This window comes from Leptosomus discolor, chromosome 5 (assembly GCF_034619465.1).
Source record: "Leptosomus discolor isolate bLepDis1 chromosome 5, bLepDis1.hap2, whole genome shotgun sequence".
Taxonomy (NCBI): domain Eukaryota; kingdom Metazoa; phylum Chordata; class Aves; order Leptosomiformes; family Leptosomidae; genus Leptosomus; species Leptosomus discolor.
Genome location: NC_141395.1, coordinates 77,225,086 through 77,241,983, shown reverse-complemented (window position 1 = coordinate 77,241,983; position 16,898 = coordinate 77,225,086). Strand labels below are relative to the sequence as shown.

At 45.9% G+C, this 16,898-nt stretch overlaps 1 protein-coding gene across 1 annotated transcript in view; it reads right to left on the bottom strand.

Annotated features, from left to right (window-relative positions):
* The window catches only part of ZFAT (zinc finger and AT-hook domain containing), a 92,529-nt gene extending 79,820 nt beyond the window's left edge, over positions 1-12,709 (bottom strand). The window contains exon 1 of the mRNA XM_086464990.1: positions 12,687-12,709. Within this exon, the coding sequence (XP_086321116.1) occupies positions 12,687-12,705 (19 nt within the window). The 5' untranslated portion in view covers positions 12,706-12,709. The remainder of the gene's footprint in view (positions 1-12,686) is intronic.
* Between the last annotated feature and the right edge of the window lie 4,189 nt (positions 12,710-16,898).

Here is a 16,898-nt window from a genome sequence, read left to right as displayed (position 1 = left end):
AACTATGCAGGAACCAATGATTAATTAGTAAATAACTAATTATGTACAAAATCAACAGAGCAATTAATTAGACAGTAATTAAATATGCAGAGAAAGAAAAGAACAGTAATCAAGTATGCAGGTAAACAAAGAACAGGAATTTCAGCCAAAACCAGTTTGGAACATTCCATTCACTAAACACACTTTGTGTTAATTCACTATCTTCAGTTTGCCCATATAAACGGTGCTAAGCGTACGTTGAAATAAGTAATACCAGTTCTTTTCTTCTTAAATGGAAAAGTAGAAAATTAAGCTATAAAGTAAGTGAAGCCATTTCAAATTTTTTTAATTCTTCCAAAGATCTCAGCTTATTTTTTAATTAGTCTTTTTTTTTTCCTTACACTGAACATGTATACAGCACAGGGAGATTAGCAAATGGATTACTAAAAACAAATAGTGAGTTGCAGACTAGGAAGCAGGCTCCCTTATTCCCAATCACCTTCACAAGGCATAAAACAGTATCTGTGCTGTTACGCTTTAAAGTTGGAGTGGGGAGCAGAGGAGGGGGGAGAAAGAAGCGCTGATCTCAAAAAAATCACTGAAATTAACAGTGTTCGCGGCAATCAGGTAATATACTATTGTCATACATATTTTCAATCACTGTATGATAAAACCTAGTCCAGAGTTAATTTTAACTAATCAAAAACTTTCATTTTGCACAAAAGGTAGGCTAGGGGTTGGGTATTGTTTTGTTTTATTTTTAATTAACTATTTTCAGAAGAAACAGAGAGCAAGAAAACAATTCTGTATTTATACGCCATAAATTATTCTAATGCATCCAAATATTTTCATGACTCTTTTCAACACAGGCAAGTTAAAAATGTCTGTAATAGCCTTTGAGGTTCTGCAACTGTTAAAAGGAACTAGAACTCCACAGTTAAATACAAAAATAAAAATTCATCAGATATCTATTAGCCTGTGAAATAACAGAGTTGATAGTACACATACTTACGCACCTGGTTAACCTTCCTAAAATACACACCAATAAAGTTCAGAATATGAATAACTTCTTATTTCCTGGTGAACTTACAACAGAGCTGAAACAAACCTTGCTGCCTCATCACCATCAAATCCTTAACAATGAGAACTTTCTGCAATTAAAAATCTTACATGTCATTCTTAGACAAGGACTTTGTCTTGTTGGGCTTTTTCCTCAGGGTTTTTTTTTTTCTTTTTTAAATGTCAATTAGGTATTAGTGATTGTATTACAATGCTGAAAGTGAAAAAAAGAATAAAGTATATTAAACCTAAAAGATTTCTTCTCATCTTCAGCATATGTAATATAATATTTATTCTCAGTTTATTAACTCCTTTATCTCTCAAGTTATACTAGTGTTTGCTTCCAATGCTTTTTTTCCCCACTTCCTATCATGCATTTTTAACCTTCCCCTTTCTGTCTCCTGGACCCCTTGCACCATGCTCTCTGCCAGGCTCTCTCTTCCCTCTCCCTGTTCCTTACTAAGGGCTTCCAAGCTTTCAACATAACTACTTGTGGTGTTTTGGTGTCTGATGGGGTTTTGCTAGTGGGGAGGGGGCTACAGAGGTGGCTCCTGTAAGAGGCTTCGAGAAGCTCCCCTGGCTCCAATTTTGGACCCACCTCTGGGCAAGGCCAGGCCAACCAGCACCTCTGCAAATAACTCTGCCTGTTGAGCTTGTTCTTTCTTTGTCTGTCTTTGTTGGTCAGCGGAGAAGAAGAGTGGGATGGGAGAGAAACAGCCCTGCAGACACCCGGGTCAGGGAGGAAGGAGAGGGGGAGCTGTGCCGGAGCAGAGGTTCCCCTGCGGCCCATGGTGGGGTGGCGGCTGAGCCCCTGCAGCCCCTGGAGCCCAGCGGTGGCCCAGAGGTCGCCCTGCAGCCCGCGGAGGGCCCCAGGCCGGAGGAGCAGGGCCCGGGCCCGAAGCAGCCGTGGCTCCGAGGCAGCCCGCGCTGGAGCCGCCCGTCGGTGGGAGGGCGGCAGCCCCGGGAGGGACCCGCGCTGGGGGGTTCTGGGGAGCTGCGGCCCCACGGGAAGGACTCGCGTTGGGGCAGTGGGGGGAGGAATGTCTGCCGGGAGAGGGACCCCGCGGTGGGGCAGGGGAGGGCTGCGAGGGCCCCTCTCCCTGAGGGGGAAGGAGCTGCGGAGACCCCTTGTGCCGGACGGACTGTGACCCCCATTCCCTGCCCCTGCGCTGCTGGGGGGGAAGAGGGAGCAGAGCTGAGCCCGGGAAGGCCGGAGGGGTGGGGGGAGGTGTGTTGTATTTAAGATCTGGTTGTATGTCTCATTGTCCTTGATGGTGGTGGTTGTTCATTAAATTAATGTTGTTTCCCCCAAGTTGAGTCTGTCTTTTGCCCGTGACCATAACTGGTGAGTGAGCCCTCCCTGTCCTTTGTCTCAACCTTCGGGCCTTTTGGTTGTATTTTCGCTTCCCCATCCCTCAGGGGACGGGGTAGGGGTGAGCAAATGGCTGCATGTACTTCTGTTGCTGGCTGGGTGGGCTCAAACCACGACATTACTCATGTTAACTTCTGTTATCAATCTCCCTTTTTCTTGCAGTTACAAGAACTTTGCCCCCTGTGTTGAGGCCTGGTTGGAATCCAACTGCACTCGTTCTTACCTTAAAATCTTAAAGGTAAACATAGTTCCCAGGTTTCACAAGATCAGGTCAGATCTAAAGCTATCATAGTCTTCATTGGGCATATTATACTGTACGGCTACCAGAGACTGTGTTACTGAATCCTGACAGAAGATTCAGGTATTCTTAACTCAGATAAGTAAGAAACTGTATCTTTATTTCCAGGGTTAACACCCAGTCACACCACAGAGAACACCTCCAGCAGTACTTGTTCCTGTAAAGACACATTTTAAGCCACTGATTTGCCATTTTCTACCCCAACAAAAGAGCTAAAAGACCTCCATGTACTTAGCCATAGATGCGGTTCCTCACATGCTTGATCCTAAACTCCCTTTGCTTCTATCTTCCTACCTACAAGCACACCAAGCTTTGCAAAGAAAGGCTTTGTGGTGGTGGTAGTTTTTTTACGGAACCCGATAGAATTATTAGACACACAATCTCATGCCTTCAGCTCAGAATCACATCCTTGGGTCTATTCTCCTTCTCCTAGTTCCACAACACTGGCTCCTTCTCCAGTGTCTGGCTGCATTTCCAATTTGTTGCAGGTCACTTGACTCCCTGCTCTAGTTCACCAGCAGCTCAGCAAGAGCCAACGGAGCAGAGCAGCAAGGAGCACGCAGCAGCCTGGCGGATGCTCTGTCGCTTCACCTAATGTGCAGGTCCACAGGACCGCGTACTCTTCACCACTCAGATTTTACAACTCTGGAGTAAGTCATGTCATAGCACACAGCGCTTGTTGCAAATTCAATTATTAAGTGAAGAGTTTTGTTTGGTTTTTTAATATTCTCTGTATGAAAGCTCTTACAAACAACTGTATGAACGTGCGTCTGTTGTGCATCCAGGGGTACAGCCAGGAAACAATGTAGTGAGCCAAGAATGAGATGAGAAATATCAACTTCTTAAATAAGATTTTAGACTTTATCACCTATAAGGGTATGTGGAAGGTCACAGTCTGCCCAGCCAGCATGGGTTCATGAAGGGCTGGTCCTGCTTAATCAACCTGATCTCCTTCTATAACCAGGTGACCCACCTAGTCAATGAGGGGAAGGCTGTGGATGTCATCTACCTGGACTTTAGTAAAGCCTTTGACATCGTCTCCCACAGCATTCCCCTAAGAAAGCTGGCGGCTCATGGCCTAGACTGGTGCACTCTAAGCTGGGTTAAAAACTGTCTGGACGGCCGAGCCCAGAGAGTTGTGGTGAATGGAGTTAAATCCAGCTGGTGGCCAGTCACAAGCAGTGTCCTCCAGGGCTCAGTATTGGGACCAGTCTTGTTTAATGTCTTTATCGATGATCTGGATGAGGGGATTGAGTGCTCCCTCAGTAAGCTTGCAGATGACCAGCAGGAGCAGGGAGGTGATCGTGCCCCTGTACTCAGCCCTGGTGAGGCCACACCTCAAATACTGCGTGCAGTTTTGGGCCCCTCATGTCAAGAAAGACAATGAGGTGCTGGAGCGTGTCCAGAGAAGGGCAACGAAGCTGGTGAAGGGTCTGGAGAACAGGTCTTATGAGGAGTGGCTGAGGGAACTGGGGTTGTTCAGCCTGGAGAAGAGGAGGCTGAGGGGAGACCTTATCGCTCTCTACAACCACCTGAAAGGAGGCTGTAGTGAGGTGGGTGTTGGTTTCTTCTGCCAAGTAACTAGTGATAGGACAAGAGGAAATGACCTCAAATTGCATCAAGGGAGGTTTAGATTGGACATTAGGAAGAATTTCATTACTGAAAGGGTCATCAGGCATTGGAACAGGCTGCTCAGGGAAGTGGTTGAGTCACCATCCCTGGAGGTGTTCAAAAAACTTGTAGATGTGGCACTTCAGGACATGGTTTAGTGGGCATGGTGTTATTGGGCTGACGGTTGAACTTGATGATCTTAGAGGTCTTTTCCAACCTAATGGTTCTATGATTCTATTCATTAAGGTTAACTGATCAAGCATATTTTTCAATGTAAAGGAGCTCCAGAAGTTAATGGGATACACGACAAACAAGAATACACAGTGAGGCAAACTTGGCAGACAAAAGGTAACAGTGACGATGACAAGGACAAAAAGTTTCCAGTTACCAATTGATGGGACACCAAAAAACTACAGGCACAGCTTTGGAGAAGGCCACCTGGACTTTGAAACTGGTAAGAAAAGGGAAACAAGAGGATCAGGAAAATTTGGGATACTTTAGGAGCATCTGTGGGATTACAGGTACTTGGTTTACATGGCAAGGTTTTGGTAGTAGAGAGGAGGCTGCAGGGATGGCTTCTGTCAGAAGACACCAGGAGCTGCGTCAGACAGAGCCAGTTGCAGCCACTACCCAAAGGTGAGTCCATCAGTGATGCTGGTAGCGTCTCTGTGATAACGTATTTAAGAAAGCGTAAAAAACGTTACACAGCAGATGAGGAGTGCGAAAAATGTGAAAGAAACAGCCCTGCAGACACTAAGATCAGAGAAGAAGAAGGGCGAGGAGGTGTTCCAGGTGCCAGAGCAGAGGTTCCCCTGCAGCCCACGGAGGTTAATGGTAGAGCATGGAGGACCCCATGACGCCAGAGCAAGCAGATGTGCCCTGAAGGAAGCCACAACACGTGGAAAGGAACCCACACAGGAGCAGGCTCCTGGCAAGAACCACAGCCCACGGAGAAGACACGCTGGAGTGAGTTGTCTGGCAGGACCTGTGGGACTCGCGCCAGAGCAGCCCATTCCTGAAGGACCATACCCTGTGGAAAGGACCCGCGCTGGAGCAGTTCATGAAGGACTGTCTCCCGTGGGAGGGACCCCATGCTGGAGCAGGTGAAGAACGTGAGGAGGAAGGAGCGGCAGAGACATGTTATGAGATGACTGCAACCCCCATCCACCGTCCCCACCTCCAGCCACTGGGATGGAACCACAGGTACTGAGGAAACTGGGGTGAATGAAGTAAGGGGGCTCAGCACCAGCAGCTGGAGTGGGATCCATAGGCTGTGTGCCTGGTGCCAGCTGCTGGGGGGGGGGTACACAAGTGTCTGCATCTTCCCCAAACCTGCTGTGTGGGTGGGTGTTGCATGGGATGGACAGAGGGGCCATGCCGGTGCCCGGGAGATGTGCGAATGTGCACGTGTTTGTGAATCTAGCGAGTGCCGTGTGCGTGCTTTCACTAGTGAACTTCAGTCTCTACCATCCGAAGAGGAGGACTTGGCTGTCTCGACTTGTATTTTCTGTGAGTCCTATACGTACGTGCTGTTGAAGGCAGCGCCTCCACGCCGGTGTCTCGTGCGTGTGGTGTGTGCAGAGTGCGTCCCTACTCAGCTCTGCTCCTGGCTGGGAAAGCAGCAGCCACGTCCATCCGCCTGTGACAGGGTCTCCCCGAGGATACCCCCCCACAACGTTGTTTCTGATCTTTCCACAACAAGTTTTACTTCCTTGAGGCGTGCTACTCTCTAATCTCCAAGCCCATACCTATAAAACCAGCTATGCTTGTGGGCCAAGGAAAAGCAAATCCTACAGTCCCACCTAAATAGATCTCAGTGCTGGGCTATATTGAGAGGTAACTGCCTAAAATTCAGCACTAATTTCAAAACATTCCTAAAACAATTACTTATTCTTATAAAAACTCCCAATATCTAGCGCCTTAACAATGTCTACAGCTACCTAAGGCAAGGGTTACAATGCAGAGACAGACTGTAGTCTCACCTACCAGCAAAGCACAGCACTGCATCGCTGTCCAGCAGGCTTATAAAGACGTATTTATGTTACTTTAGTACCTGACTGGCCATTGCTTTCCCCCTGCACTATGTTATCTTAAAATCTGCAATTGTTGCATCACAGCTCTATTAACTACAAGCTGTCTTTAGTCCATGGAGTTAAATTTTCCATTATAATACCAAACATGATAATAATACACTAACATGAGAATTACTGAGAAAATATGAGGGTTTCTGTTCAAATCTCAAGTGCACTAAAAAGTAGGCTCAATTATTCCAATGAAACTACTGTTTTTATTAAAGAACTCTTCATACACAAATGCTGAGCGTGTAAGATATTAAGGTGCCTAAGAACGATAAACAAGACTTCCTTGGTAGCTTCTTTAGGTAGAAGTATTGAAATTGTGAGGTAACAGTTAATACATAAAAAGCCAATAATTTGTGTTTAACACAAGCAACATTATTTCTCAGTAAAAAAATTGTTTGAACTGAACATAAAAGAACTGGCACATACCGTACAATGAATTGTGATATACTATACTAATGTCAAATACATTAAAAATCTTTTTCTTAGACATTAGATCTTACTCCTTTGTGCATGTTAGAAATTCTTTTCATTATCAATGCTATTTTAAATAGATGAAATTTTCAAAAACATGTTACAATGTATCTCTGATTTTCATTGCTTCACTGGAGGGACACTTTTTGTTGTTGTTGGGTTTATTTAAAGTCTACTTTAAACTGTTTCAATAAGAAATATAAATATTTTTTTAAATACTGTGAAACGTATGATTATGTGGTTTTAATACCTTCAAGTAATGAGTACTATTTCATAATTCCAGTAAAATGTAAGTAACTGTCATCTGCATTTTCCTATGTTACAAAAAAGGATCTTAAGTTTTTATTACATACACTTTAACCCAGAAGGCTATATTTAGGCACAGATTTATTCCTTAAACCTCTTCCTCAACCTTATAACATTTTAGTTATCATTTTAATAAAGACGCCAGTATAAACTAATTTTGTTTCCCTTCATTTGACAGAAAAAAAAATAAATAAATAAATCAATACTTGTTTCCTGCTATTTTCTCCATTTTGATTCATCAAGAACTTAACATGCAGGATGACGGCATGTCTCCAAATCAAAAGCATTTTCCTCAGTAAGGGTCAAGACAAAAAGTATAAAAAAACCTGCCACTATCTGCTACCAGCAGAACAGCAGCACCACAAGAATCCCCTGTCCAAAACTAACAAATTAACTGTACTAAAAGCAGCAGGCGAGAGAGAATAGAAAGCTATTTTAGGGCTTCCTCCATCTGAATTTGAACTATTCTGAACAGTAAGCAACTCCTTTTTAACTCACCAGCACCAAATGACTACTGAGACAAAACAAGGAGCACCTGGCCATGTCTGTTCTCCCTTTATTATCGTTAGTTAAACGCCACAAACATTTTTTATTTGAACATTAAGGAAGAAAATTATGGCAACGTTGCTGTAGAATGCATTCCCGCAAAAAAACAAAAGACGATACTAAAATCAATACCACTTAACATGGTTTTATGGAAAACCTAACCATATACATTCAACATTTCTTCTAACAAGGCCACAAGTTTAGTTTCCAAGGTAAACTACAGCCACAGAGGCCCTCAGATGTTACAGAGAGCTACACAGTACATGGGACTAAATTACACAGAAATTTGTGAACGTTTCTGATTAAGAAATAAACTGCATTTAAAAATCTATACAATACAAATATACTAGAACAGAGAAAACAAAAGCGGGGGGAAAAAAGTGCTAGTTAAGGGGCTTAGGTCATGAACACAGGACAGTGCTGCTGTGAGCAGAACTAAGCTGATAGTTTTGTATATACCTAAGGAAACATTTCCAGTTGAGAAAAAAAATAACAGAAGAGCATCAGGCTTCATCCAACCGCAATTACAAGATGATGAAAATGTTCTTAAATTAAAAGACTGAAGGGCAGGTGACAAATGCAAACGACCACAAAGATCAAGGCGATTCACCTTATAATCCTTATAAAAATTTTACCAGTCAGTGGTAAAATCACAAAGACTATTTTCAAATGAAGGATGACACAGAAGTTTGTAAAATTTTAGCAGGAAACAACAAAGAACAGTTGAAAAAGTGTTTGGCTTGTTTTCCATTCCTCTGTAGTTGCTTTTAAAAAGACAAATCTACATACTACCACAACAATGCAAGAAGCCCCATAAGGTGTCAAAATCAGAATGCCTAGCTGTAGAGCAGGATGACTGACAGGCATGTTCAAGCGAGTTTCTGAAAAACATCGTCGTAATGCCAGTGGGACGCTGCCCCATCAAAATATCGAGGGCAGAAAGTGGGATGTATTGTTTGCGAAGCAATGCCATCTGTTGAAGCAGCTTAGGATCAAAGCTGATTAACAGGCTATTTTAACAAGTAACAGAGTCCCGGAGGAATGAAATACTTGCATTGTACAAAAAAGCACAGCGTTAGGACTACATGAGCAACAGTCTGACCACAATGGTATGAATGACCGTGACACACTGAAGGGGACAAAAGAGGTTACAAAGACAGAAACAGCAATATATTGCAGGCTTCAGTTACCCTTGCGCAGATTGGTTAAATGTCAGGTCAAGAGAGGATGCCAACATTAAATGTTCAGACACCATTAACGGCTGCTTCACCCAGTAAGCAGTCAGGGAAACCACAGGAGGAGAAACAGTTCCCGACTTTATCAGAAGCAAAACACAGGACCCCATTCAAAGTGACATTACTTGAGTGTTACTCTGGAACTGTGACCAAAGTAGTACTCAAAAATCCTTTAAAAGAGTGATAAAGAGCCAAGTGTTTGTGTTTAACTTCAACAATGCATATAAAGATAAAAAGTATCTCTAACAAAACAAAAACAAACCACATAAAGGACTAAACAGGTTCCAAGAAGAGTTAAATCCTTGAAAGCAGCACAAAGGCTACTTAAAAGCACCATATTTGATGCTAATCATCAAAGATTGTTTTAGAAAGAGGCAGACGAGAAAAATCTAGCACAGTTTTATCAAATGAAGTAAACAAAAAATATTGTAAATTGTGTTGAATTAAATGTAAAAACACAGTAGGGCAGGTCAATAAGAATAATTTTATCAATCTGAAAAATGAAAAGCAGAATGCAGCAAGTTTTTTTTAAAACACCTCACCAGTAACAGGCCTGCCTGAGAGCCTGTTAGTGCAAAGTAACCTGTGTATGAAAAGACCCTTCAGAGCAGGTGAGCCCAGAGCAAAATAAGCTTTTCAATTTGCTGTCACTCCATAAGGGTTTGGGGAAGTTTTCTACGGGAGATCTCCAAATTACGGCAAACATTTTAAAGACAGCCTCAAAATGAAGCTAAGAACTGCACCATTCAAAACCAGACACATCTGCAATAGTCCTATAAAACAGATGGTCCTGAAACAGGTAGACCTATAAAAAACAGAAAGGAAGATCTCTGCTGCAAAAGTCCATACCGGGCTCACATCTTTGGATGTTGTTCCTCTAACGTGAAAATTTAAAGAACTAAAATAATAATAAACCCAATAATCATCCTCCTCCTCCTTAAAAGTAACAGACATAAGGACAACCAACACACAGCACAGTGCCATACAACAAGCAGTTAGATAAATTAGAATTTTTCCACCTGGAAAGGACGGATCTGAGGAGTGGAGAAAAGGCAAAGGATAAAATGAAGAACTATGAAATCACATGTGTCCTAGAGGAGAAGACCAGCAAATGATCCTCTGAAATGTCTGTCTGCTCTTTCAGCTGATCTCTCCCTGCTCCTGCACTGCGGGAAGCAGAGAACATGAAAGGAGGTAGTTCTTCATGTAACTGTAAGATGGCTACATGTCCGCTTGGTGTTAAAAATTCCTGGAAGGGAAGTGCATCAAGAACTAGTAAGTGGAAAGACACCCGTCGAGGCTCAGCAAGGCCGTAAGAAGCCTAAGGGAGCATTCTGGACGAGTATCACTGTGTGCTTGCCCTGTTCTCACACTTCTCTATTTAGACATCCTTCACCGGTCACTGCTTTAGGCTACACAACGTAGACTTTAACACAGCCCAGTTACTCTAGCATTCAAATACTATAAAATTTCACCAACATAACACAGTACCTCCGAAAATCTCCAAATATATGACATAAAGACACCATCATCTCCAGTATAAAGGCAGAGAAACAGACTAGCAACGGGCGAGAGTTCTGCCTTTTGGTAGATCAATTTGAGATGGTTAACTTGAGTTACTGGAAGACTCGGTATCAAGGTTACACTGACTGGCTTCAGACTTGTCCATGATATTACCAGAAACCAGGACCTGCCTCATGATGAAGCAGCCACCCCAACAGGAAAAGGGCACAAAGCTCTTATCCCTTTTCTGTGTCTGAAGCGTGTCCTCACACTCTCATCACAACCAAACAGTTTGTATTTAACTAGTCTGTTACTACATTTGTCCAAAGAAACTTCTGTGTAAAACTACCGAAGTTTTAACTAATGAAGGCAAATAAAAGCATATGTATCTTTATTCTTTTAAACACACCAGCTTTACAGATGCTCCTGCAAAAAGTTACACAAAGTTCTTCAAAAGAAGGCAACTGCCTACACACGTGTACGTTGGCTAGAATATAGGAAATTCAGAACTGGATTAAAAAGGATGTTCTAATAACTGGGAATGTAATTATTTGCAGCAGTTTAGAATAATCAGTTTATCAAACATATAAACAAGGTAGCTTATCCATCATTTAAAAAAAAAAAAAAAGCCATAATAAATGTGCTTATAGTAAGACTTAGTCTTTTTTAACGTTCTAATATCGCCCTCAAGTGGCTAAACGCAACACTGCTGGTGACCACCAAATACACTACCGTACAATACCGTAACCACGCCACACTACCAGATACCGAAAACACTCGGAACCTCTCCAAGAATAAGCGCAAACTACGTAATCAGCCATCGACTTCAGAATGCCCTGGCTGAAATGCTCCGAACCTGATTTTTGGAAGCGCACGTAATAGAAATGCATGTGAAGTCAAATACAGGTCAGCAGTTGCAGTATCAAATATACCGGACACTTGTGACAGTTCAGGGTTCAACTACCCTCAGAACACTTCTTATTAAGGCACACGTGGTTGAATAAATACGAATTTATTAGTAGCCATAGTAGTGGTCGTAAGAGAATTAATTTCTCATCTAAACTGGATGAGTGAATATAAAGCAGTCCTGGATTGCTTTTACAATAGCACTTAACACAGCACCTACTAGATATTTTGCTGTTTGGATACAAGTTATTCGTCCAATAGTGCTGATCTCTTTGATACAAAATCCTGTTTGAGTCGCAAACTAATTGTGTGCAAATACTTTACAGGACGGCTAGAAATAATTTTGGACTACAAAATCTAAGATGTCATTTCAGGGAATGACAACCAAAAGCCAAACTTGAGTAGACAGGATAATTAACTAGAGTTAAATTATGCAACATCACAAACTTGCACTGCAACGAACACACTGGGATTGTGAAATGCAGAAAGCACGTACACGGCATCACTACGGCTATCACGTCTGGGTCATTCTACTTACACTTGTAACCCCCATGACAGTCAGGCCAATATAAGGCACATATAGGACTGAGATGACAAAGCAGTGGAAGAATCTAACTTTTAACTTGCTATCCCCCTCCTGCAGCTGAACTCTCAGGCTCTTGAGCTAGAGCTATTTACACATGCTGTCAAAAGAAAGGAGGACTGTCTTAAATCCAGATGTGCACTAGTTCAGCTCCAACAGCAGTCTGCCCGCCAGCTGCTCCTTCCCAGGTGCTCCCCGACACGCTCCTCCACAGGAGCGCCGGGACGGGCACGCCGCACCCCCGGGCTCGGGCTGCCCCAGCCCTTCGCCGCGTTCCCAGGCACTACCCGGAGCCCCCCGGCCGCGGACGGACCTGCACGGCCCGCCGGGAGACCGCGTTGGGGCAGCCCCGGCGCCTCCCACACGCAGGCGGCGGCGGCCCGCGGCCCGCGGCCCCCCCCCCCCGCACCCCGCCGTGGGGCGCCCCCCGGACTAGGCCCCGGCCCCTCGGGCAAGGCCTCTCCACAACCCCTCCGGGCGCCCGGCAGCCGCTGCCTCCCCCCGCCCTTAGCCGCCACCGGAGCAGCGACGACGGTCGGGACAGCGGCGGAACAGCCGACCGCCCCGCCACCGAGGGAACTACTTCGCGTGCGGATGGAGCGTGACGACAGACGCCCACCGGAACTACTTCCCCCCCCACCCCCCCAGCGCCGGCCCGCCTGTAAGAGGATCCGTGCGCGCTCCCCCGCCCGCCCCGGCCCGGCGCCTGCGACCGGCCCCGCGCCGCCCCGCTCACCTGCAGCCGCAGCCTCCATAACCGCGGCGGGGGGCGGCGGGGCGGCAGTGGACCGAGAGCTAAGCGGCGCGGCTTGGTTTTAAAATAAAACTGGGGGGGGGGGGGGGGGGAGGAAAAACAAAAATCACTTCCGCGCCAGCGGGCCGGGCTGCCGCGGGCCGCGCCGAGGCCCCGCGGGCCTCCCGCTTCGGGCAAGAAAATACTATTTTAATCGGTGGGGGCGGCGGGGCGAGACAGGCCGGGCGGCGGGTTATGGCGAATCTGCCGCGTCCGACACGGCGGCTTCTTCCGCAGCGACGTCGCGCAGAGAGCGCGAGGGCAGGGAGGGGGAGAGGGCGGGGCGCGAGGGCAGGCGTGGGGGGGGGGGGGGGGGGGGGGGGGGGGGGGGGGGCGGGCGCACGCGCCGCCCAACGGCGGAGCCGCGGCCGTTGGGCGCGGCGCGGCGCGGCGCGTGCGCGGTTGCGGCGTCCCCTGAGGCGCAGGCTCGAGCTTCTCGGTGTCCCTCGGCCGCGCCCGCGGGGCTGCTGCCGCCTCCCGCTGAGGGCTGGGGCCCGGCGGGACCGACCGGCGTCTGGGGGCCCGGCGGGACGGGGCTTGCGTAGCGTCACGCCGCGGCTGACCCGAGGCTCTACCCGCCGGGGTGAGGTCTCGGTTCCCCTCTCCGCCGCAGCCTTATCGCTGCCCCAGGCCCCTGAGGAGGGTGGGACTCGCTCACATCACAGCGACACGGCCCTTCGGTCTCGAATAGCACCAGTGATTAGAAACCTGTGTCTTAATGAACGCGGTACATCTGCGTATTTATTATAAGATTATTGGACAATATCGGGAGAAGATTCAGTTTCTGCCATACGAACAAGTCCATTTGTGATGTAGAGCCCAGATGGGTATTTAGCCTCACGCCTAAGACCACAACTGTTTCACAAGTTTAATTTCAGCTGAGTGCACTTCAGGAGTTAACACGTTTCCCTCAGCGAGCCGTATATCAATGTGTCTCATCAGTCTGGTGAATCACCCACATTTTTTGATTCAGCTATGAATTTGGGTATTAAATTACTACAGCTTTGTCATTTTCTTAATACGAGCTTGAAGACAGGTACTTCAGTGACACAGCACAACTAGCGCTGCTGGAATACTCATAAACACCCACTTCTGCCTTGTTTTTCATTTTGTTGCTTTTCTGTTTTGTTTCTACACTAACAAGCCCTGAACACCAGTTTTATCACTTTCACTTTAAATCACCATAAATGTTGTATGCATTCAATATTAATGAAGTTAGTGTTGAATTCCATAATGTCTGTTACTGCAGGTTTTTTGTAGCACTGTACATTTCCATATAAATGACTCTGTAGGAATCTCATTATCCTTCCTAAACATTAATACTATTATATTATTTTTTGTCATACTGCAGATATAGTCAATTAAGTGTAAAGAGAAAAAAATTGAGAAAACAAGAATTCATTTCAGTGTTAATTACAGTAACCTAAATAATTTCTTTTTGTAAGAGAAATAATGCATACATAGTAACTGAGAAATAGCTTATAAAAATATTTTTTAAACATCACCACTTAGAGCTCATTGTGACAAGTAAAATTCAGCCACAAACAGTAGGCCACAAAACCTATATATTTCTTAGTCCAAAAAAACAGTTTTTAACCTAGGAAACATCTATATGATGATTCACCTCATAAATCTTGACTCCAGAGCCCGAAACCCACTTCACCACAGCTCTGGGACTGAGCCATCCCTGCCATCGCTTGGGCATTTTATGACCATTTCTGCTGTGTTCCGCTGTGACGTTACCAGTGCAGTCCCAGTGATCTCCCTGGCGTGGCAGAAGCAGCCTCGCTACCACCACTCTATCTCAAAAACCGCTGGGGGCTAATGTCTGCAATTTTCCTCTTTTTTTTTTTTTTTTTTTTTTTTTTTTCTTCCCCCCTAGCTTACTCTGCCAGATGCTAAAATAATTAGGAGCTTTATCCCAACAGCCAGCCTCACAGTTTTACCCCATTCGTAATTCTTGGAAGAGTCTTTTGGCCTCGACAGAAAAATCCATCACGTCTAAGGGCTCATGGAAGCAAATGCCCTTAGATCAGCTATAAAAGAAGACAGCAAATGAACTACAACCTGTAGCCAAAAGGAATGTGGGTCCCTGTTACTTAACTCACCGGGACCTATGGGAAGCCACAGTCAAGGACCTAGCAGGGGTGGGAGTGCAGAGGTGTCTAAGAGAAACGTTAAGGTCGGTAGAAATGGAAGCGGAAGAAGCTGAAGAAGGGCAGGTGCTCAGCAGGTCATTGACACCATGGCACGTCTACGTGTAGCCCCTCAAGACGCCCAGACCAGGAAAGCAGAGGGCAGACAGTGCCCAGAGAGGTTACAAGACAGTAAATCAGCAGTGTGGCCAGTGACTCATGAGGTGTGGCAAGATGAATGCCCAAAAGATGAAAATTACTGTCAGCCCTTAAACAGCACGGAAGACGCATCCAAACACCAAGCTTGCCAACCGAGGAACAACGAGGAGACACGATGATGAGGACTCAGTAGCCTCTGTCCCTTGTCACCACAAGTAATTCTGGCCTGAACAGACGTCCTTGGTGCTTATGCACATGACGGGGTGAGCGCAAGGCAGTGAAGTCATTTGTGTGTAAACCAAAGTCACCTCTCCTAGCTGGTGTCGCGTTGTGGTACACTACTCGCAGCATTAACCAGTCTTAACCATTGAGTTTTGCTGCAGGAGGAGGGCTTGCCCAGAGCCAGACTGAGCCTTGGGCCCTGGCAGAAGGACTTCAGCCGAGCAGCGGTGCTCTGCCGGTGTTCACCCGCCAATACTCCTCTTGTTCTTGCACGACGCATCTAACGCAGGAACTTGTTCTTTAGAATTTAGGCCAGGGACCCAAATACAAGGCAGAAGGGAAGGAAGACCAGCCGTTTCCAGAGGCTATGGTCGCACTCCTCTGCTAGATTTTCATTTCTCTCCTCTGACCTGAATGACAGAGTGCCATTGTAGCAGAGTCGTGCGTGGCTATACAGATGAGAAGCAACATTTAGGAGGCTACCTTTGTCTTTGGCTTGCTGCCCTGACTTGCCCTCTTCACCTTCTCGACTCCTACTCCTAGTGCCCCTTTTTCCCCCCTTCCCGTCCCTGCTTGCTACTGTACCTGCCAGCTTCTGGAGAATGCGTTCTACTAGGAGCAATAAAGATGAAAGCTCATTCATGTTCAAGCACTCGCCACCCATGAAAGGAAGGGATTGTGCTCTTTTTATGACATGAGTAATATTCATCCTTCCTTGGCATTGAAAGAACATTCTCTTGTCCTTGAGTCACTGAGCCACAGTACAGCAAGTAGGGTGGATTCTCGTGCCAAGAAAAGTTCTTGTCCCAAATCTTTCACATAGAACCACTGGTTGAGCATCAACATGTCACGGCGTTTGTTACTTTTTACACACAGTTATCGCACACAGGTCTGCTTTGCACAGTCACAAGCCTCTGTAAAAGGCCACATTAATAAAGGCTTGTTCTTTACCAAAGATGAAAAATCAGAGCTGGAATCTCTGAGCTTTTGTGTCTGGCTCAAACTGTTCTGGGAGCTCTGTCTGTTGGAGGTCAGAAGAGAAGGAGGAAAGTTACCACGGCTGGGGTGCCTGGCCAGGTCACAGAGCCACATTAAAGCGAAGTCGTTGCAACTCTGAATCACTGTTTCCACAGCTTAAACAAAAATATCCTCAAGTTCTTCCAGAAATTCCACCACACCGTCATGTTAAAACGCACATAACTCATCACCAGCCTGAGTTCAGATGCAGCACACGCGACAGCTGGTCCAGCTAACAGGATAACTAGCATCGCTTGGAAGAGCCCTCTCACAGCAGACAAGAGCCCTCACCTCCAGAGGGAATCTGATCCTTGGCTCTTTAGTCATCTCATTCTGTCCTGGTTTCCTTATCGACTGAATTCAGGGGCCACTCTACCCATGCATTCCCCGTCTCTTCTGCAGGTCTCCTTGCCTGACCTTGTTTGCTGCCGTTCAGCTCCCAGTCCCAGTTTTTGTTCGCAGGAATATCTTTCCTGTTTTCCTTAAAGGCCCTTTCCAGGTACTTTCTGCACTTATTCTCTCACCCCAGCTTCTGTCTGGCCACTCGCAGGTGAGCTCCTGCACGCACAAGTGTTCATGAAATAGAGCTACCAGTTCCCTCTCCTCAGTCCACTGAGTAGCT